Here is a 22,926-nt window from a genome sequence, read left to right as displayed (position 1 = left end):
TTGGCAGTTCTATCAGTTTTAGATACAAATTATACAACTGCCTGGGATTACTGTTAGTAATATTATCATGAATTGAAAACAACAGAGAAATAAGAAATACTTAAAAAGTAAATGACTTAAACTACTGAGCTATAAAGCACTGCAGACAAGCAAAAATTGTCAGAATTTTTGTCACTTATTGCGGTGGACTTCCACGGCTGCTCAGGAAGGAAGATTTCTGACAGAATAATACACAAAGAGGCAGCTAACAAAGTTTTCATTGTTGTGTTATGCCCAGAAGGCAGTGATCACTAGAATGAACACACAACTTATCTTAGAGTAGTGCAAACAATGCTGTCATTGATCTGCACAGCAGCAGAGTAAGGTTTGAACAAGTGATAAGTCACAGCACATACTATATAACTTAACTGGACTTGCTTCAGTGTGATGAGTGTTATTTACGTGACTGTGTTGCGTGAATAGTGCATTTTAGTATAAGTGATGTGATGATCTGGGACAGTTCACTGTGGTCTGGACCCAGATAATTGGTTTTTATCAATTAAACAAGGGCATGTTGATAAGTAAACTTTACATAACAGCTTATTTTCCAAACTGTGATAACAGTAAAGAAGTAGATTGTTTAGAATCAGAATGATAGAGATCCTATCTACAAAGCAAGATCAATTACAATGTGATTCCAAGAAAATCAAGTGATTTTCTGTGCTGGCTTGCTCAAACCCTTGATCTGAACCACATTTGTTGTCTTTAGAATGATCTAAGTGTTGTTTGAATGCTTTATCAGTTCATCCAAAAACCTAATAACAGACAATCATCCTGCTTGAGGATGAATGAAACTAAACTGTGCATTCATTTTATTAGAACCTCACAGTAATTATTCCTTGCAGATTAAATACCACAATGGTGGTGAAGGGAACATAATCCATTCCACAGTTTATGTCTTTGGAACTGTCGCGTCATAGTCTTGAAGATTCCTGTGGGTACCATGAGTGGTGCTTTGAACATCACCAACAATGAAGGACCTCCAGGCCCCAGACCACTGAAGACCACTAGGGCAGTGTTATAAGTGAAAGGACCTGGGCACTAGTTTTCTAGTACAAGATTACTTCCATGTGTTAATTGGTGCTGCACATTATACAAAGTTGTTGATGGCTAGCAAACATTAAGTACACACAGACACATGCCTGTGTTGGGCCTCTGCTTAAAGTTAGCTGTGTCTGCCACAAGTCGCCAATGGTATAGCGTTTCTTCATCCACAAGCTGAGTACAATATATTTATTTAAAGTGTATTTGTGTCAACTAATCTTTTGCTTTCCTGTCCAGATTCCTACGGCGACAGATCCTCGGCCATCTTTTACCCATTTATCACTAGCCCTCAAGTGGGAGAGCTGTTTTTCATAACACAACCAGGTGCACGGCACACTTTGTATGCATGTAAAGAGTAGCTGTCTTTATGTTACCAAGTAACATGTATGAGCACAATCACAGTTTAATCTTGGTTTAATTCAACAATAAATAATAAACTTACATTATATGAGCTAAATCACAGTTTAATTAAACAATAATAAAATAAACTTTCAAACAATGGAAAATCCAGAGTGAAATGTAGCAATATTATGAAAGAGAGAGTTGCTACTCACCATACAGCACAGATGCTGTGTCGCAGATAGGCCCAAAAAAAGGACTGTCAGAAAGTGAGCTTTCCAACAAAGAGGCCTTTGTCGGATATAGATGCCTTCATTGGGAATAGACCCCCCCCCCCCACATACACAAAAGCAACTATTCTTTTCATAATATTGTAAAATAAACTTTCTTTATATCAGTCTTTTGCTGTGTGCTAGTCTGATATGACAGTAATGATCCACTTGAAGTATTAAACAGCACAGCTGCTTCAGTATGCAGCTCGTGATCTAAAGGTTAGTATTGTTGTCCCGGGGCCCCGGGTTCGATTCCCAGCTGGGTCACAGATTATCTCTGCCTGGGGACTCAGTGTTAGTGTTGTCCTCATGATTTCTTCATCATTCAGGAAAGTGGTGAGACTGGACAGTGAAAAGATTGGGAATTTGTACAGCCACTGATAACCACGCTGTTGAGCGACCCACAAATCAAATATCATCATCATCATCATCAAAAGCTGCTTCAGATGCCAGCCAAATGCTTATTCTATTACTAATTATCTTGTGGACAACTGCCACATTATGGAATTGGGCTGCTAGCTCTTAATCTGGGTCATTTTCTTGTACGGATAGTAAATCTTTTCTCGTGTAACTCGCTGTTTATTTTATGTTATTGCTGCTCACTTATGACGTATGACAACACAACTTACCACTGTGTTAGCAGGTGTAATAATGAACGAATAGATATGGACTCACATTCACAGAACAACAGTGGAATGGTACAAGAAAATGTTATTTGGGGTGGTGCAGCACTTTATTTATAAATGCAACATCTCAAGGGTTAGCAGTGAGGATGTAACATATGACTTCTCAGAACATAATAGTTGCCAACTCACATCACGTCTTTTACTGGATGCTAGTGTAACACCACAATAATGACCCACTTGAAGCATTAAACAGCATAGCTGCTTCAGTCCACAACCTGTGGTATAATGGTTAGTGATACTGCCTCTGGCTCACAGGGACCTGGGTTCAATTCCCAGCCAAGTCGGGGATTTTCTCCACCTGGGAACTCAGTGTTTGTGTTGTCCTTATCGTTTCTTCATCATTCAGGAAAATGGTGAGACGGGACAGTGAAAAGATTGCGAATTTGTACAGGCACTGATAACCACGCCATTGAACACCTCACAAACCAAATGTCATCATCGTCGTCATCAACAGCTGCTTCAGATGTCAGCCGACTCCTTATTCTTTAACTAATCTTATGGACAACTGTCACATTATGGAATTGTGTTGCTAGCTCACAACCTGGGTCATTTTCTAGTATGGATCGTAAATCTTTTCTTGTGTAGCTTGTTGTTTATTTTATGTTCTTGCTTATCACTTAGATGGACAACGCAACGTATTGCTGTGTTAGGTGGTGCAATAAGGAAGGAACAGGTATGGACTCACAGTCTTAAAACAACAATTGAATGGCACAAGACAATGTTATTTGTGGTTAGTGCACTTTATATATAGGTGCACCCACTCAAGGGTTAGCAGCGAGGCTATAACATTTGGCTCTTCAGAACATAACAGTTACCAACTGACATCATACCATTTGCCAATGAACCTTGTCGAATTTATGATGCCACATCATTTTACTTCCTTTGTTACCTTTTTTTATTGCCTTCTGGATATCTTTGTTTGTGCTTTTACCATTTGTGCTGGTGGATATTTCTGTTTCAGATCCGTGCTTGTTATTTTTGTTCAATTTACTTGTTTTTGTTGCCACTTACTGATTTAGCTTTATCATTTTTTGCTTTGCCACGCCTACCCCATCACCCAACACTCCACGCGTACCTGCCTCATACTTAGCGGTATCACAATGGCAAGTGCCTTTGGCACCAATGCTTACTCTAATACCCCTTCCTCAGTTACAGATGCAACAAATGATGCAGCTACTAAAATGATGAGAGGCTTCATTTAAATGCAGATGTCAGCCAACGAGAATTATAATCAGATGCCACCAACTAAGGCAGTGCCACAACTTACACAGCCATCATTAGAGCCTGTGTTTGCCCCTTTTGAAAACGAGAAAATGGACTGGGTTGAGTACTTGGCCCAGTGTGAAGCTCATCTGTCTGCACACTTAAGTACCAGGTACTGTTAAACAACCTTTTTTTCTTATCAATGGCCAGTGATATTGTGTATGAAACATGCAAATTATACCTGCACTTTGTTGCCAGAACATACAACCTATGAAGAATTAATCCAGGCTTCAAATAGAGTCTATGATGAGAAAGTCCACGTTGTGGCTGTCAGGTTTAAATTCTTCAGACTAAAGAAGCAGTCAGGTCAAACTCATACGCAGTGTGCGGCAGACTTACAAGGGCTTACTAGACAGTGTCAGTCTCAATATGAGTGTTGTAAATGTTATAGTGATCTCAAGCTATGTGACATAATTACTCAGAATATGGCTGATAACAGAATAAGGGAACAGATTTTCAAGTATTCCAATCCTTCCTTGCAGCAGATTTCGCACTTTATTGACTATCGAGCATGTTGTGACAGTGACTTAGACAGTTTTAAATCGGTCAATATTTGCGCTGTAGTGCCTAGCAATAGTGTTACTGGCCACATTAACAAACTGCTTCCAAGTTGAGTGCACAGCAGCCCCCTCAGGATCAGCATAGCCAGCCACATAAACAGCCACAGCAGCAAGGTACTGTCGTGAAGTCTTGCCTGCACTGCTTCTCCGCACATAAGCATCACTTATGCTCATCATGAAATGCAACTTGTTTTTCATGTTGGCCAGAATGGGCATATTCAAGCAATATGCTTACAGAAAAAAAGAGGGCTCCCTCTTCTAATATATGCTCACAGAAATCAAACTTTGTTGTATATGTTGTGCATTCTGAACCAAACAGAGCTTCGAGTATGGAACAGAAGAGTGGCAGTTTGCAATTCAAGAAATCAGTAGCCTCTTCTTTAATGAAATGCCACTCTAACAAACCCTTTGTGGACCTTGTGATAGCTGGCCAAACTATTCAACTGCAATTAGATGTGGGTGCCTCAGTTTCTTTGCGCAGTTGCAATACTTACGATCTTCTTGGACAGTCCAAGCTGCAGAAATCACACACTACACTTACAGCATATAATGGACAAGACAATCCAGTGCTAGGTTCTTGCACCCTTCCTGCCACATACCAGAATTTGCAAAAGACTGTGAAATTTCAGGTTTTGCATTCATGGAACAGTGCAAATATATCTGGATTTGATTTGTTTGGGTTGCACATGGTAGACAGTGTGTTGTCACTTACTCCAGTTGATTCAAAGGATGGTGTTGCTCAGTTTTTCATTGAATTCAAAGAATTGTTTGCAGATAGCTTAGGCAGTTAAAGTTTCTATTTTGTTGAACATGTGACCATGAAAGACAATGCACAGCCTTGTTTCTTAAGGGGTTGCACTGTACCACACACACTCTGTGAACAAGTTCGTCAGGAACATTGACACTGGCATTACAGTGGTATTATTGCACCCATCATGGCCAGTTAGTGGGCATATTCATTACTATTCATCAAGAACCTTCAGGCAAATTGCATATCTGTGCAGACTTTAGGGCAACTGTTAACCCCCCAAACAGTGGTTGATTCCTTTCTTTTTCCTTATGAATTTATGAAATGTTTGGAAGCTGGTAGCTACTTCTCTAAGATGGCTGTACCTGATGCCTACCTCCATTGCTTACCCCCATATCCTTTCAAATGAACAGTAACAGCAAGTGCTTGTCATTAATACACACAGGGGATTCTTGAAATTGCTTTATTTGCTGCACCAGCAATTTTCCAGTGCTGTTTGGAACAATTAACTGCATCCATTCCTTCGTATACAAATTACTTAGATTACAGATTACTTAGGTCACACAGCAAATGAGCACCTTAGTAATTTGTGCACTCTGTTTGAAGTGTTATAAGATCAAATCAGGCCTTAATAAAAACAGAGAAAAGTGTGTGTTCTTTCAAACTGAGATTGAGTACACGGGACATGTAATTAATTACCAGGGTGTTCATCCAATGCAGTAGTACTTGCAGGCCATTCGTGACCTCAAACATCCAAGGAATGTTACTGAATCAGTGCTAGAGAAGCAACATATTACATCTGCTTCATTCTGAATACAGTACAGATTGCAGCACCATTGCACCACATTTGCCTCAAAAATGCACCTTGGTGTGATCCCAGGAATGTGACATTGCTTTTAAACTGCTCAAAGATGCTTTGCTCAGAGATAATTGCCTAGTTCATTTTGATCCTTCCAAACATGTAGTCTTGGCTGTGGGTGCCTCTTTTTGTGGCACTGGTGCTGTACTCTCACACAGGATTGGTTCTGCTAACAGACCAATAGCCTTTGCCTCCAAATAGCTTAACATAGCTCAGAGCAATTATACACAAATAGAGATGGAGGCTCTTGCCATCATCTATGGAGTGACTAAATTTCATCAGTATTCATATCGAAGAAAGTTCCACTTACTGACCAAATAGATCTTGCAGTCACTTTTCAATCTGCCCACACCCATTCTGAGTCATACTGCACAGAAATTGCAACACTGGGCTCTCATCTAATCCCACTACCAATATGAGAATGTACAGACCCACATTCAAGCAAGCTAATGCAGACATACTTTCATATCTTCCCTTGGGACTGGATGCTGACTTTGATGTATCAGAAGCATCTTGTTGCCACGTTGATGCACAGGACTCAGACACACTGAACCAGTTTCCCTTTTGATAACTGGAAGATCAACTAGGCCATGGCAGCAGATCCAGACTTGCATATTATGTTGTGATATATCAACATTAGCTGGCCTTGCACTGTGAAACAAATTGTTAGCCTGGTGGTTCACCGATAATTTGCACATTAGATTTGTTTGTCTGTCATACAAGGTGTCCTATTGCTACACACTGAATCTGAACAATTGTGTGTAGTGATTCCAAAGGTTCTCCAGAGACAGGTTCTTAGTTTGCTTCATCAGGTTCACTGGGGTGTAGTCCATGACAAACAATTAGCTCACCAACATTGCACATATTTAGGCATGAACTCACAAATAGAGCAAAAGATGACTCAGTGCCATGATTGTGGGGAACACCAGGCAGCCCCTCCCCAACAGTTCTTTGATTGGCTGAAGCCTGAAGTGCCTTGTCAGCAATTGCATTTGAATATTGCTGGACCCTACTGGAACACTTATTTTATTTAGCTTATGGCATATAACACATCATATAGAAAAGACATAAAAAAATCATAAGACACAGAAATAAAGAGTAGTCACAGTGTGTAACATATAGTTGTAGATATAAAAGTGTTTAAAAATAGTGTATATAACAAACAAAATTTCACAAACAAACATCCAAATTTGTGACATAGTCTATTGCACTTTCAGTCGCGGTCAGAAACTCATTGGGGTCTCCTGCAAAACGTCTCAGAGGGCAATCTTCCACGATGTGACGAATCGTCTGCCGGTCCGCACCGCAGTCACATCTTGGGGTGGTGATTTTACCCCACCTGTGGAGGCTGTCTGCACATCTGCCGTTATTTGTCCGAATTCGATTCAGGGTCGTCCAAGTTTTCCTTGGCAAATTGAATCCTGGTGGTTGGACATTGATGCATGGCATATTCTGCAGGTTTTGGGGCACAGATTCTGTCCACCGCATTTTCCAGAGGTTGCCATAATCTGGGTTGAGAGGATGCGTATTTTTTGCCTTTTTTAAAGAGGGGTGTCTTGAGCGCAATCTGTTCATCTCCAGGGCAGGAACATCCTTATGGATTGGCAGTTTCTCGTTGTTCAGCATTTTTCCATACTCGCGTAAGAGAGCATTCTCTCTGCGCAGGTCCGGTGGGGGAATGTTGCTCAGTATAGGTAGCCAGTGTAAAGGCGTTGGCTTTATTGTTCCTGATATCATCCTCATTGTGTAGTTTAGTTGAGCATCGATCAAGCCTGTGTGTTTACTGTTTAGCCATACCGGTGCGGCATATTCTGCTGTTGTGTAGACAAGTCCCAGAGCCGAAGATCTCAGTACAGCTGCGGAAGAGCCCCACGTGGTCCCACATAGCTTCTGTATGATATTATTTCGAGTTTTAAGTTTTGCGGCTGTATTACGTAGGTGTTCCTTGAATGTTAGGGTTCTGTCAAAGGTGACGCCTAGATATCTGGGGTAATTATTATGGTTTAGCTGCCTGTTTTTGAAATGAACGTTGAGCTTTCTTTTTGCTTGGGCATTGTCGAGGTGAAAGCATGTCACCTCCGTTTTTGTCGCGTTTGGCCGTAATCTCCACCTTCGGAAGTAATCTCCCAGCTTTGTTAGATCCGCAGTTAATGTGTTTTCCATTGCCTCCATTGATCTGCCTCTTGCAGCTATTGCCCAGTCGTCGGCATATCCGAATTTTTGAGAAGTGGTTTCAGGTAAGTCAGATATGTAGAGGTTAAACATCAATGGCGCCAGAACGGAGCCTTGTGGTAAACCATTGTTGAGCTTCATTTGGTCACTTTTTAAGTCGCCCATTATGACTCTGAAACTTCTATCTGTGAGCATGTTATCAGTGAGGTTGGCCAGCTTATTACATGGTATGACCCGCAGCAACTTAAATATCAGGCCTTGTCGCCAAACGGTATCATAAGCGGCTGATAGGTCAATAAAGGCTACTGATGTTTTGAGTTTTTTCTGAAAGCTCGCCTCTATATGAGTTGCTAGGGAGAGGATCTGGTCGGTGCAACTGCGGTTGGAACACTGATTGTCATTGACACATATAGTAAGTTCCTTTTGCGGCTTACCATGCACTCTGTGACAGCATGTGCACTCTTCAAGCTCTGCAAGCTATATTTTGGCTTGAAGGTCTACCAGAGTTGCCTGTGACTGACAACAGTCCTCAATTTGTGTCTGCAGAATTTGAGGACTTACAGCCAACAGGATTCATCACATCACCATCACGCCTTTTCATCCACAATTAGATGGAAAAGCGGAACACTTCATTTGAACCTTGTAGCAGCCAGATGGATAAACTATCCACCCACCAAATGTGGGACCAAGCTTTGCTGCTCTCCTTGTCATCCTATCATTCCCAGGCTCACAACAACCATTTCTAGTGGAGTTGCTTCAAGGATGGTGTCATCATACTTTGCTGCAGTTGCTACTCCCAACATAGTGGCCAGTAAATACTCTGCCCACTCAGGCAATGTATTAAATTAATGACCCCCATTTTTTCAGATCATACAGAGGTCAGAAGCATAAGGAAAGCAGATTCATCATAAAGTTGTTTGCCAGTTGCATGTTTTTGATAGAGTATCCAGGCAGATTGCAGCAATGGCACCTGACTCAACTTCACATCTGTAAATTTCATGATCCTGCTGCTAACTCTTCATCCACAGATTCACTGCCTTCATAGATGATACAACATGCTTCCCCTCTGGCTACCTGGGGTCTTGTGTTGCTAGCTCCTGGCCCTGAACCGATGGACCTCGATCCATCACCAGGCAGACAGCAGCTGTCCACAGGCATCAGCCCCTTTCACTCCCTGGCCAGCATGGGGGCTACCGTACCACTTCAAGATACCTTTGCTGTATTAACCACCAGAAGACCTTGCACCATTGTTGAATACAGGAGCTTGCCTTCCATCTCATTTCTCAGCTGACATTCTGGGATAGTCTCAAAGTGAATGCGGGGATGTGGAAAGGAGCTCAGCACAAGTGAAGCATCAGCTCCTTTCTCCCCTGTCTCCATGCCTCCCTCCCATAGTGATTGCAGCAATCAATGAGGAGGTTTTGGGGCAGGGAGGGGTATGGTATCGTAGCTTATTGATACTGCTGGAGCTGGGGCATTGAAGATTCCTGGAACACCATAGGGACAGAGAGGAGTGTGGTATCATAGCTAATTCACACTGCTGGAGCCAGAGTGTTGAAGGTTCCTACGAGCACCATGAGCAGCACTCTGGACATTGCCACCAATGAACCTCCAGGCCACTGACCAATGAAGAGAGCCAGGGTGGTGTTATAAGTGATAGGCACCTGGCACAAGGTTACTTCCATGCTGCTAGTCAGTGTCGAATGTTACACCAAGTTATTGATAGCTATCTCTACCAGCAAACATTCAATGTAAATAGATGCATGCCCATGTCAGATAGCTGCGTCTGCTACAAGTTGTCATTCACCCACAAGTTGAGTACAATATATTTATTTAAAGTGTACTTGTGTCAAATAACATTTCACTTGCCCGTCCAGATTCCCATGGCAACAGATCCTTTGGCCATCTTCCACCCATTTATCATTAGCAGCAAAGACACAACATTTGGCTCCTCTGAACATAATGGTTACTGCCTCGCATCATAACAGGAACTGCATATACATCACCTTCTGGTAATGTGTTTGTAATCTCCCTTTTATCATTTACATTTTCTTGTTGGTCTGATGTTTCTTCCTGATCTTGTGGATGATAGATGACTTCCTGTGTGTAGCAGTTCAGAAATTTATTGGAGTATTGAGTTCTGTCTCACATTTTCCTGTGTCACAATATCTTGAGTGACATTTGATGATTTTCCATTAATAAGAAATCAAACCAAACAGGAGAAAAGTAATATTACACAAGAAAAACACAATAAAAAGCTGAGAAAGCTTAAGACAAGCCTTGAAAAAAAAGATAATTTTCTTGTTGGTCTGATACATGTAACATTACTTTTAAGCAAAGGAACAGTTATATTTCTTCTTCTTGACCCATGGGCCTGAGCGTGTTATCCTTTTCTGTACAGTTTTTTTTTTGCTCTCCTTTCATTCTTTCTTTCTCCTGTTGCTCCCTGTGAAGCAATGTGAAAGGATAAGAATTTCCTGAACTGTTTCATCTTGCTTTTTCACACAACTAGATGTTCAAGTTGCCTACCATGTTTGTGCAGTCTTTGCCTGTTAAAATTTAATTCATAGCTTTCACTTATCAACTTCAGAGTTCAAGGTTATTATGGTGACTAACAAACTTCCAATGAGCCACAATATGTTTCTATTACAATTTTTTGGAAGTTAGCACTTTGAATGCTACCAATATTGTTTACTCATGTCATGCATTGTTACATGTTGTACCTAATATTTCATTTGGCAGCCATTACATCTACAAAGAGATTCCATTTATCTTTCATATATCTAGTACATGAGCCATATGTTTATGTTTGTAGTTTTACTGAAATACTGGCAGTTATAACCTCTTGCATAATTACATTTATTCAGAGCCATAGTAAACTTTTAATACTCTACTGTTCACAGTGAAAATCCCACACTTCATGTTGATACAAACAATTAGTTTAGTGTAATGGGTCTTATGGACATATAACAGTACAAATGTGATAATGAATTTTTTGCTCCATAGATAATAGAGGAAACATGAAAATTGATATCATCCTTTTTTCTGTGTTCTTTCCACAAGTGTGCTTGCCAATGCTGAAAATAAATTTGAAATCTTCTTGTAAGATCACTTTCAGAAGTGCTTCTGTCCTTTTTAGAGCAGTCACTGAGAATTAACAACTTGTCTGATTCGAACCCTCATGCAGTACGTCTTCCCCATGAACCATGGACCTTGCCGTTGGTGGGGAGGCTTGCGTGCCTCAGCGATACAGATGGCCGTACCGTAGGTGCAACCACAACGGAGGGGTATCTGTTGAGAGGCCAGACAAACATGTGGTTCCTGAAGAGGGGCAGCAGCCTTTTCAGTAGTTGCAGGAGCAACAGTCTGGATGATTGACTGATCTGGCCTTGTAACATTAACCAAAACGGCCTTGCTGTGCTGGTACTGCAAACGGCTGAAAGCAAGGGGAAACTACAGCCGTAATTTTTCCTGAGGACATGCAGCTTTACTGTATGATTAAATGATGATGGCGTCCTCTTGGGTAAAATATTCCGGAGGTAAAATAGTCCCCCATTCGGATCTCCGGGCGGGGACTACTCAAGAGGACGTCGTTATCAGGAGAAAGAAAACTGGCATTCTACAGATCGGAGCATGGAATGTCAGATCCCTTAATCAGGCAGGTAGGTTAGAAAATTTAAAAAGGAAAATGGATAAGTTAAAGTTAGATATAGTGGGAATTAGTGAAGTTCGGTGGCAGGAGGAACAAGACTTTTGGTCAGGTGATTACAGGGTTATAAATACAAAATCAAATAGGGGTAATGCAGGAGTAGGTTTAATAATGAATAAAAAAATAGGAGTGCGGGTTAGCTACTACAAACAGCATAGTGAATGCATTATTGTGGCCAAGATAGACACAAAGCCCATGACTACTACAGTAGTACTAGTTTATATGCCAACTAGCTCTGCAGATGATGAAGAAATCGATGAAATGTATGACGAGATAAAAGAAATTATTCAGGTAGTGAAGGGAGACGAAAATTTAATAGTCATGGGTGACTGGAATTCGTCAGTAGGAAAAGGGATAGAAGGAAACATAGTAGGTGAATATGGATTGGGGGGAAGAAATGAAAGAGGAAGCTGCCTTGCAGAATTTTGCACAGAGCATAACTTAATCATAGCTAACACTTGGTTCAAGAATCATAAAAGAAGGTTGTATACCTGGAAGAATCCTGGAGATACTAAAAGGTATCAGATAGATTATATAATGGTAAGACAGAGATTTAGGAACCAGGTTTTAAATTGTAAGACATTTCCAGGGGCAGATGTGGATTCTGACCACAATCTATTGGTTATGAACTGCAGATTGAAACTGAAGAAACTGCAAAAAGGTGGGAATTTAAGGAGATGGGACCTGGATAAACTGAAAGAACCAGAGGTTGTAGAGAGTTTCAGGGAGAGCATAAGGGAACAATTGACAGGAATGGGGTAAAGAAATACAGTAGAAGAAGAATGGGTAGCTCTGAGGGATGAAGTAGTGAAGGCAGCAGAGGATCAAGTAGGTAAAAAGACGAGGGCTAATAGAAATCCTTGGGTAACAGAAGAAATATTGAATTTAATTGATGAAAGGAGAAAATATAAAAATGCAGTAAATGAAGCAGGCAAAAAGGAATACAAACGTCTCAAAAATGAGATCGACAGGAAGTGCAAAATGGCTAAGCAGGGATGGCTAGAGGACAAATGTAAGGATGTAGAGGCTTGTCTCACTAGGGGTAAGATAGATACTGCCTACAGGAAAATTAAAGAGACCTTTGGAGAGAAGAGAACCACTTGTATGAATATCAAGAGCTCAGATGGCAACCCAGTTCTAAGCAAAGAAGGGAAGGCAGAAAGGTGGAAGGAGTATATAGAGCGTTTATACAAGAGCGATGTACTTGAGGACAATATTATGGAAATGGAAGAGGATGTAGATGAAGATGAAATGGGAGATAAGATACTGCGTGAAGAGTTTGACAGAGCACTGAAAGACCTGAGTCGAAACAAGGCTCCGGGAGTAGACAACATTCCATTAGAACTACTGATGGCCTTGGGAGAGCCAGTCATGACAAAACTCTACCATCTGGTGAGCAAGATGTATGAGACAGGCGAAATACCCACAGACTTCAAGAAGAATATAATAATTCCAATCCCAAAGAAAGCAGGTGTTGACAGATGTGAAAATTACTGAACTATCAGTTTAATAAGTCACAGCTGCAAAATACTAACGCGAAGTGTAAACATAAACCAGAGGTTAGAAAGTAAATAATTTAGGAGTAATAATTAAAATAAAGGAGAGGCTACCGTTCGTCTCTAGCTGATTGATGAGTGATGCAAAGCTACACAACAGAAAATAGTATTTATACTAGTAACTCTTGCTCTTTCTGTAGTAAAGTATACACACACATACACACATGTATACAAAGGACCCAAATGCCCACTGTGAGACTGAATGTTGATTATGGATAGCAGTTGCCTGGGCAGATGGAGGTGTGATGGGATAGGGAAGGCAACATGAGGCAAGGAGGGTGTAGTGGAATAGTATGTGGCAGGTTTTTCAACAGATGACTCAGCGGCAGTACAACAAGATGAAAGAAGTTTAGAGGATAGATCATATATGAAATAGAAAGAGAGAGGTGGGGGTGAGGAAAGGAGAGAAAGATGGAGATGAGAAGAGAGACAGGGAAAAAGGGAGGGGGAGGAGGAAAGGAGAGGAAGGTGGAGATGAGGAGGGAGAAAGGAACAGAGAAAGGAGGGGGGAAGAAAAGGGGAGGCAGGTGGAGATGAAGAGGAAGACAGGAAAAAAAGAGAGAGAGAGAGAGAGAGAGAGAGAGAGAGAGAGAGAGAGAGAGAGATAGAGAGAGGGGGGGGGCCACACACACTCTTTTTTTTGGGGGGGGGGGGTGAAGACTGTAAGCATTGCTAGCTGCAATTTCTGCATAGCGTTTTATGTGGGCCTGACCACCTACCAACTGTCCACTCAAATGAATGGCCAGCACCAAACTGTGGCTAAGAGCAGAGTTGACCACCCAGTGGCAGAACACAATTCTGAGTACAACATATCTATATCTACATCTACATCCATACTCTGCAAGCCACCTGATGGTGTGTGGTGGAGGGTATCTTGAGTACCTCTATCGGTTCTCCCTTCTATTCCAGTCTCATGTTGTTCATGGAAAGAAAGATTGTCGGTATGCCTCTGTGTGGGCTCTAATCTCTCTGATTTTATCCTCAAGGTCTCTTTGCGAGATATACGTAGGAGGGAGCAATATACTGCTTGACTCCTCGGTGAAGGTATGTTCTTGAAACTTCAACAAAAGCCCGTACCGAACTACTGAGCGTCTCTCTTGCAGAGTCTTCCACTGGAATTTATCTATCATCTCTGTAATGCTTTCGTGATTACTAAATGATCCTGTAACACAGCGCACTGCTCTCCATTGGATCTTCTCTATCTCTTCTATCAACATACTTGATTTCAATGGCTGCTTCTCAACCCGTTCAATGTTTTTGCTCATTTAAATAATCTTACATTGTTTGCTTATGAATATATCACAGTTTATTACTAAGTAGATAATGTTTTCAAAAACATAAGAATTAAAGTTGAATGAACTGAAAATATACTTGTATTTTCTCTTTCAAAAGTAATTAGTGCAGTAATTTTTACACTAAACACAACTGTACAATGATACAAGGTGATACAAAAATTTTAATAAAATTAATAATTCAGTTGTTGCATCTGTAATTAGAAATAACATTTAACTATTGTGGCAATTATGATTTTTGATTTAAGCATTCTGTTTAGTTAATCTAGGTGTACAGTACAGATTATGTCATTCATAAATTAGCAAAGCAATTAGTTTCATGAAAAAATTTAAATTTCATTAAAATTTGTAAATGTAACAATATTTGGGAGAACTGCCATTGTTAAAAGATATAAATAACTGAATGACTGAGTGCACAGGTCAATCAGTCACTTGCAAATTTTCAAGCCGTTGCTAGATTGTACATTTATGGACAACATCTGTACATAACATTTTCAAAAAGTTTTTGATTAGTTCATTAAAAATTTAAGATGCAAATGTAAAAATGTGTCCAGCTTTCATTTTACATATCATGTTTGTTGTCTCGTATGTCATATGCACATTTAATTTTTGTATTGCAAAACCTGTATTGCTTATAGTGAAACATCGTTCCACTTTAAGACCACTAAACAAGAGAAAAAAAACTTCCTGCTCATTCTTAATTGACTGACTCTTGACAGTTGTCTCATACTGTGATAAAGAATAGTACTTAAAGCACTTACATGTCTCCAATCATAAGGGTCTTCGAAGGAACAATAGAATGTCTACTTGATACAACATCTTTTATAAATAACCCTGGTTTGCCAAGAATAACAGCATTTTTTTCAGAAACTGTTTCCATAATTGAAAGGAAACTCCCTGGGCCTGTGTGAGAGTAACATCTTATTATCACAATCAATAATTTCATGAAAGGTGACATTCAAGTATGATAGCACCAGTATAGTACATACCTATCATTTTTAGATCACTACGAAACATTACAGTTTCATCTGTTGCTCCAGCAACAAATATACAATCAGGTTTTTTCAGCAGAACAACAGCTTTCATCATTTTTAAGTAATTGATGTTGGGATCATAGTCAACAACAACTGCACCATATGATGAATCAAGGGATGTTATTTGATTTTTGAATCCAGACAAAGAAGTCTCTGCAAGTTCAGGCTGAACAACATTTCAACATTTAAAACTTACTTTGAAGTGAAAATCACATAGGAAAAATATTTAGTAACACTTTTAATTCAAGAAAAATTTAGAATAATGTGATCGGTTTGTTAGTATGCAGTAATGAACATGGAAAATTATAATTTAAAACCATGTATTTCAAAATCGACAATGGAAGGACAAATGTATAACTATCTAGTAGTTGAGATGAATCAATTCTGCCTGCTGTGCACATAACAATATAGCTAAGATAAAAAAAAGAATTTATTTTAGACAAGAGTGCAGTGAGGATATTGTGTCAAGTTGATAACTGAACATTTTTCAGGAACTTCTTCAGGGACCTTGGGCTTCTTACACTTACATGTCAATAAGTCTATTCACTAATGATATTTGTGGTTTATAATAAAAGTGAATTTAAGATGAACTGTGGAATCCATAATCACAATAAAACAAGTAAAAATTATTTCCACATAGACTTTGCTTGCATCTACACACCTGGAAATTGAAATAAGAACACCGTGAATTCATTGTCCCAGGAAGGGGAAACTTTATTGACACATTCCTGGGGTCAGATACATCACATGATCACACTGACAGAACCACAGGCACATAGACACAGGCAACAGAGCATGCACAATGTCGGCACTAGTACAGTGTATATCCACCTTTCGCAGCAATGCAGGCTGCTATTCTCCCATGGAGACGATCGTAGAGATGCTGGATGTAGTCCTGTGGAACGGCTTGCCATGCCATTTCCACCTGGCGCCTCAGTTGGACCAGCGTTCGTGCTGGACGTGCAGACCGCGTGAGACGACGCTTCATCCAGTCCCAAACATGCTCAATGGGGGACAGATCCGGAGATCTTGCTGGCCAGGGTAGTTGACTTACACCTTCTAGAGCACGTTGGGTGGCACGGGATACATGTAGACGTGCATTGTCCTGTTGGAACAGCAAGTTCCCTTGCCGGTCTAGGAATGGTAGAACGATGGGTTCGATGACGGTTTGGATGTACCGTGCACTATTCAGTGTCCCCTCGACGATCACCAGTGCTGTACGGCCAGTGTAGGAGATCGCTCCCCACACCATGATGCCGGGTGTTGGCCCTGTGTGCCTCGGTCGTATGCAGTCCTGATTGTGGCGCTCACCTGCACGGTGCCAAACACGCATACGACCATCATTGGCACCAAGGCAGAAGCGACTCTCATCGCTGAAGACGACACGTCTCCATTCGTCCCTCCATTCAAGCCTGTCGCGACACCACCGGAGGCGGGCTGCACGATGTTGGGGCGTGAGCGGAAGACGGCCTAACGGTGTGCGGGACCGTAGCCCAGCTTCATGGAGATGGTTGCGAATGGTCCTCGCCGATACCCCAGGAGCAACAGTGTCCCTAATTTGCTGGGAAGTGGCGGTGCGGTCCCCTACAGCACTGCGTAGGATCCTACGGTCTTGGCGTGCATCCGTGCGTCGCTGCAGTCCGGTCCCAGGTCGACGGGCAAGTGCACCTTCCGCCGACCACTGGCGACAACATCGATGTACTGTGGAGACCTCACGCCCCACGTGTTGAGCAATTCGGCGGTACGTCCACCCGGCCTCCCGCATGCCCACTATACGCCCTCGCTCAAAGTCCGTCAACTGCACATACGGTTCACGTCCACGCTGTCGCGGCATGCTACCAGTGTTAAAGACTGCGATGGAGCTCCGTATGCCACGGCAAACTGGCTGACACTGACGGCGGCGGTGCACAAATGCTGCGCAGCTAGCGCCATTCGACGGCCAACACTGCGGTTCCTGGTGTGTCCGCTGTGCCGTGCGTGTGATCATTGCTCGTACAGCCCTCTCACAGTGTCCGGAGCAAGTATGGTGGGTCTGACACACCAGTGTCAATGTGTTCTTTTTTCCATTTCCAGGAGTGTAATTTTAGAACTCACAATTGAATTTTATATTCTGGTGCAAAATTCTTTAACAGACTGACAGTAGAAACTGGAAATTCTCATTAGAATATTCTACATCTACATGGACACTACAAGCCACCACACCGTGCACAGGGAGGGTACCCTGTACTACTTTTCCCCTCGCAAATAGAGTGAGGGAAAAATGACTGTCTATATGCCTCTGTATGAGCCCTAATTTCACATGTCTTATCTTCATGGTTCTTATGCGCAATGTACGAGGGGCATTTGAAAAGCCCATGCAAAGCCTGAGAGATGACACTACCAGCGCGTATCGAGGTCATGTTTAGTTAGTAGCATCTTTGCAAAGAACACACACCCAGTTTCAACCATATTGGTCTATTTATTTGTGTTTGGCATTTGTGTGAATCAAGGAAACTGAGTGATTGTCAAAAAAATGGACAAAAAGAATTTTGTGAGGTGATTAAACATTACTTTATGAAATGCAAAACGCCTCAGGAGACTAAAGAGAAGCTTGATAAACATTACAGTCACTCTGCACCTTCGATTAGAACAGTTTATAAGTGGTTTCAAAATTTTTGGAGTGGCCATATGGGCACAAGTGATACTGAACGTTCTGAACGCCCTGTGGATGTTATGACTCCAGAAATCATTGATAAAATCCATGATATGGTGATGGATGAGAGAAGAGTTAAGGTGATGAGATTGCTAGTGCTGTGAGCATCTCGAATGAATAGGTACATAATATTTTGCATAAACATTTGGACATGAGAAAGCTATCCGCAAAATGGGTTCCGCGATTGCTCACATTTGCCCAAAAACGGAATCGTGTGAAGTGTTGCAAGGATCTGCAGGACTTTAAACATCATTTCGTCACTGTGGATGAAACATGGATACATTACTATACTCCTGTGACCAAAGAACAATCTAAATAATGGGTTACCAAGGGAGAATCTGCACCAAAAAAGGCGAAGACCATTCCTTCAGCCGGCAACGTTATAACGACTGTCTTTTGGGATTCGCAAGGGATAATCCTCATCAACTATCTGGAAAAGGATAAAACTATTACAAGTCCATATTATTCATCATTATTGGACCGTTTGAAAACCGATCTGCAAGCAAAACGCTGGTGATTGGACCGCAAAAAAACTCCTTTTCCAACACGAAAATGCAGCAGCACACTCCTCAGCAGTTCTGGTTGCAAAATTAATGGAAATAGGATTCCAACTCATTTCACATCCCACATATTCTCCAGACTTGGTTCCCTCAGACTACTATTTGTTCCCCAATTTGAAGAAATTGCTGGTGGGAGAAAGATTTTATTCAAATGAGGAGGTAATTGCAGCAACTAATAGATATTTTGCAGACTTGGAGAATTCCTATTATTTGGAAGGGATCAACAAACTAGAACAGCATTGGACAAAGTGTATAAGTCTAAAAGGAGACTACATTGAAAAATAAAAAATGTTTACCCCAAACATGTAAGTGGTTTTTATTTTTGCAAGGACTTTTCAGATGCCCCTCCTATATTGGCAGCTGTAAAATAGTTCGGCAGTCAGCTGCAAATGCCAGTTCTCTAAATTTTCTCAATAGTGTTTCTCAAAAAGAATGTCGCCTTCCCTCCAGAGATTCCCATTTGAGTTACTGAAACATCTCCGCGCACACGTGTTGTTCAAACCTACTGGTAACAAATCTAGCAGCCCACCTCTGAATTGCTTCAATGTCTTCCTCTAATCCGACCTGATACGGATCCCAAACACTCAAGCAGTACTCAAGAAAAGGCCACACCAGCATCCTGTATGCGGCCTCCTTTACATGTGAACCCCTCTTTTCTAAAATTCTCCCAATAAACTAAAGTCAACTATTTGCCTTCCCTACCACAATTGTCACATGCTTGTTTCATCTCATATTGCTTCGCAACATTACACGCAGGTATTTAATTGACTTGACTGTGTCAGAGAGGAGACTCATGATACTGTATCTGAGCATTATAGGTTTGATCTTCCTACCCCATCTGCATTAACTTACATTTTTCCATCTTTGTATCTTTCTAATTTTTTTTAGCTGAGTTTAAGGTTGATACCTCACTAAGACCTCAGTTTTATTGATACTGACACTTTACATTATTTTGCAAGATCTAAATTCTGATGAGTGAACCTCTAAAATTTTTTTAATGTTTTAACTTTGTTGTCTTTTGTAGCCTGATAATGTATAATAAATGCCTCTCATTTTTATTTTCTTCAGTCTTAATTGCATATCTGATGACACTAACTGAAAGAATGTAATAAATAAAGAAATGTGTTAAATGATCTATGGTCGAGATGGCATAAGATGATCCCTGACAGCTCATAGCACTGTTGCCAGCTCTCAACTATGAAATATCAATGACTACAGGTGAAATCAGTAGCCATTGACACAGCTGTGATGACAATGAAGTGTTGCCACAGAGACATTTACAAAATCACATTACGTTACTGGTTGAGGTAGGCCAGCGAGGCTGCTCCACCCAGCCCACTAAACTTCCGGGATCAAGTTACGCTGACTTAATTATAGGTGGCTTTACTCACAAAAAGAACATTAAGTTTAAAAACAACTGTAAACAAAGCATTCAGTGAATTTGAAACCTAATTTTGTTTTTTTATAACGTCCATCAAAAAGTTTCAGGAACATTCAAGCACATGTAGGATTAGATAATGTCTTAAAATAATACGTTCAGGCAATTACTGAACCTTAAGAACCAAAGTAGTAGACAATCAAATAAAAGCTGAAATTTTGAATTATTTCATGGAAGAATGTGGCACCATGGTTTTCATACAGCCTCAAGGAGGACAGATATAAGGATAGAGGTTATAAAGTTCTAAATCAATTGGTTACTCAGTTATGATACACGACACTAGCCATGAAACTATTAGATTTTACTTTGATTATGCAGCATAAATTTCTGCACTTCCAACAGTTTTTGAAGTTTGCCAGAGGAGTATATCTGTGTAACTGAGAAACAACTGACAAAGATTCATATTGGTATTCTGTACTTCAACTGTTTATTTAAATGTGTATTCTCACTTCCTGTAAACAAATTCAATACAAGCCTAGCAAAATTTCTAAAAATTTAATCATACCACAGTACAGGAAGTTAGAAGTCTGTGACAGATGACCTGCAATTTTATTGAAGCTCAGTCATAATTCTGATGCTTCTCAATGGCAATAAAGCAGCATATTGTGATGTAAGGTGGCTATATGTCAGAAATATAGTACAAGATGAAGTACTGTGATGAATGTACACTTTAAACAGGTTCAAGCTGGATGTTTAGTGCACTTGTGTTTATGTGTCTTATGAAAAATGTAAATAATTACAAATACAATTTAATCACTCTAAAATAGTCATGTAACTTGATTTCCCAGTATTATTCTACTAATTATCAAGTAGCAAATCTGATAAGTAATATCTAATAAATCTAGTAGTTTACAAGTATTATTTCAGGAAAATGATAAAAAATTAAAATACTCAGAGATGAATAGAATACAAAACTGTTATAGTATGTTATGATTATACACAGCAGTAATTTGGTAGATGCTTTACTAATTTTACATTGGCATTTAATAGAAAGAATACATAATAGTCAGACAAAGCCTGTAAAAAGAATTTCCAGCAGGTTAAAACTAGAGTAAATGCAGTTATCTACCCCAGATGACCATGTGATACCAATAGGCCATCATGTCATCTTCTGCCAACTGCATCACTGGATGTGGTGTGGAGGGGTCAGGGTTTCAGTGCATCGCTATCTCAACCATTGTTGGCCTTCTGAATCCTGGAGTTACTATTTCTCATTCAAGTAACTCCTCAATTGTTACCACATGGTTGAAAGCATCCTGTTCTAGACTTCCTATTAAGGAATAATATCTAGTAGTATTGAGAATCAAACATGGAGCCTCCACATGGGAGTCAGACATGCTGACCACTCAGCATTGAATGCACACACTTACTAGCTGTGAGAACATCAAAAAATTGTTCTCAATTAGGAATCATCATTAAAAGTGATAAGCAGAGTTGAACCATCACAAGGAAGTGCAACTCAAGTGGTACTGGTACACGTGAAATATGTTGCAAAATTTTCCAGTAGGAGTCAAGAAATGTATTACCACCAGTCTCATACATGTCACAGAATTGTCATAATGGGAAAATTAGAGTTATGTTTAGTACAGAGGTGTGTGGGCAGTTGCTTTTCTCCAGAACATTAATGGGTTAGTTAAGAGGGAGAACTAATGATAGTGGTACAGTAGGTGCCATTTATCATGCAGCAAATGGTTGCTTACAGAATAAAAAAGTAAATATAGAGCCTCGATTGAGTCCCAGCCTGGAAGGCAGTTATACTTTCCTAGGAAAATTCAAATCAGTACCACTTTTATGCAGACTTTATGTTCCCTTTGGAACCAGCCTGATGGCTTTCATTTTGTCATCACCCTCTGTATCCTGATCCTTTCTCCCACAACACCTTGTCCGTCAATGTATGTTAGGGAACCTCTGTGGAATCCGGAAGAAATACAAAAGGGTTACAGGCTATCTGAAGCTTTGACATTGTCCATGAGGTACAACCTGATGTAGAGAATAGCTGCAAGAGGCAAAGTTCTTTGTACAAGTACTGGTCTACAACACAGTACCAAGTTGTCAGACAGTCTTATTTCAGTGTACACTGAGACACGGAGTGAAAACTTAGTGTGGAATCTTTTGAGCAATGTTGATGTAAATTTATGAAAAAAAAATGGTGGAGGTATAGAGTCGCGGGGCAGGGAGGAGAGTGATAGATGGGTAGGCGTGGGGGACGGTGAATTGCTGCTTGTGGGAGCATACAGGGACGTAGTGGGCAGCAGGTAGGTATGGCAGATAGTTGCAAATGGGAGGTTGGATGGAGGGTGCGGGAGGGTGGGAGGGAGCAGAAAAGGAGAGAAGTAACAGACCATGGGTGTATTGGTGGAATAGAAGAATGTGTAGTGCTGGTGTGGGAACAAGGAATGGGTAAAGTGGTGAATGACAGTGAATAATGGAGGTTGAGGCTAGGGGGTTACAGGAAAGTTCCCACCTGCACATTTAAGAAAAACTGGTGTTGGTAGGAAGGATCCAGATGGCACAGGCTGTGAAGCAGTCTTTGAAGTGAAGAATGTTGTATTGGGCTACTTGCTCAGCAACTGGCTGGACCAGTTGGTTTTTTTTGGTACAGTTTATCAGTGACCATTCTTGGAGAGAGAGAGCTTGTTGGTTGTCATGCCCACAAAGAATGC

The 22,926-nt window shown here is 40.7% G+C and overlaps 1 protein-coding gene across 1 annotated transcript in view; it reads right to left on the bottom strand.

Moving 5' to 3' along the window:
• Positions 1-22,926, bottom strand: part of LOC126251479 (glycerol-3-phosphate phosphatase-like) — a 91,125-nt gene that overhangs the window by 5,784 nt on the left and 62,415 nt on the right. The window contains exons 5-6 of the mRNA XM_049951926.1: positions 15,529-15,739; positions 15,301-15,442 (exon numbers count right to left, since the gene is read on the bottom strand). Coding sequence (XP_049807883.1) covers positions 15,301-15,442; positions 15,529-15,739 — 353 coding nt within the window. The remainder of the gene's footprint in view (positions 1-15,300; positions 15,443-15,528; positions 15,740-22,926) is intronic.

The sequence above is a fragment of the Schistocerca nitens genome, chromosome 4, assembly GCF_023898315.1.
Source record: "Schistocerca nitens isolate TAMUIC-IGC-003100 chromosome 4, iqSchNite1.1, whole genome shotgun sequence".
NCBI lineage: Eukaryota > Metazoa > Arthropoda > Insecta > Orthoptera > Acrididae > Schistocerca > Schistocerca nitens.
This window is presented reverse-complemented; position numbering and strand designations above follow the sequence as displayed.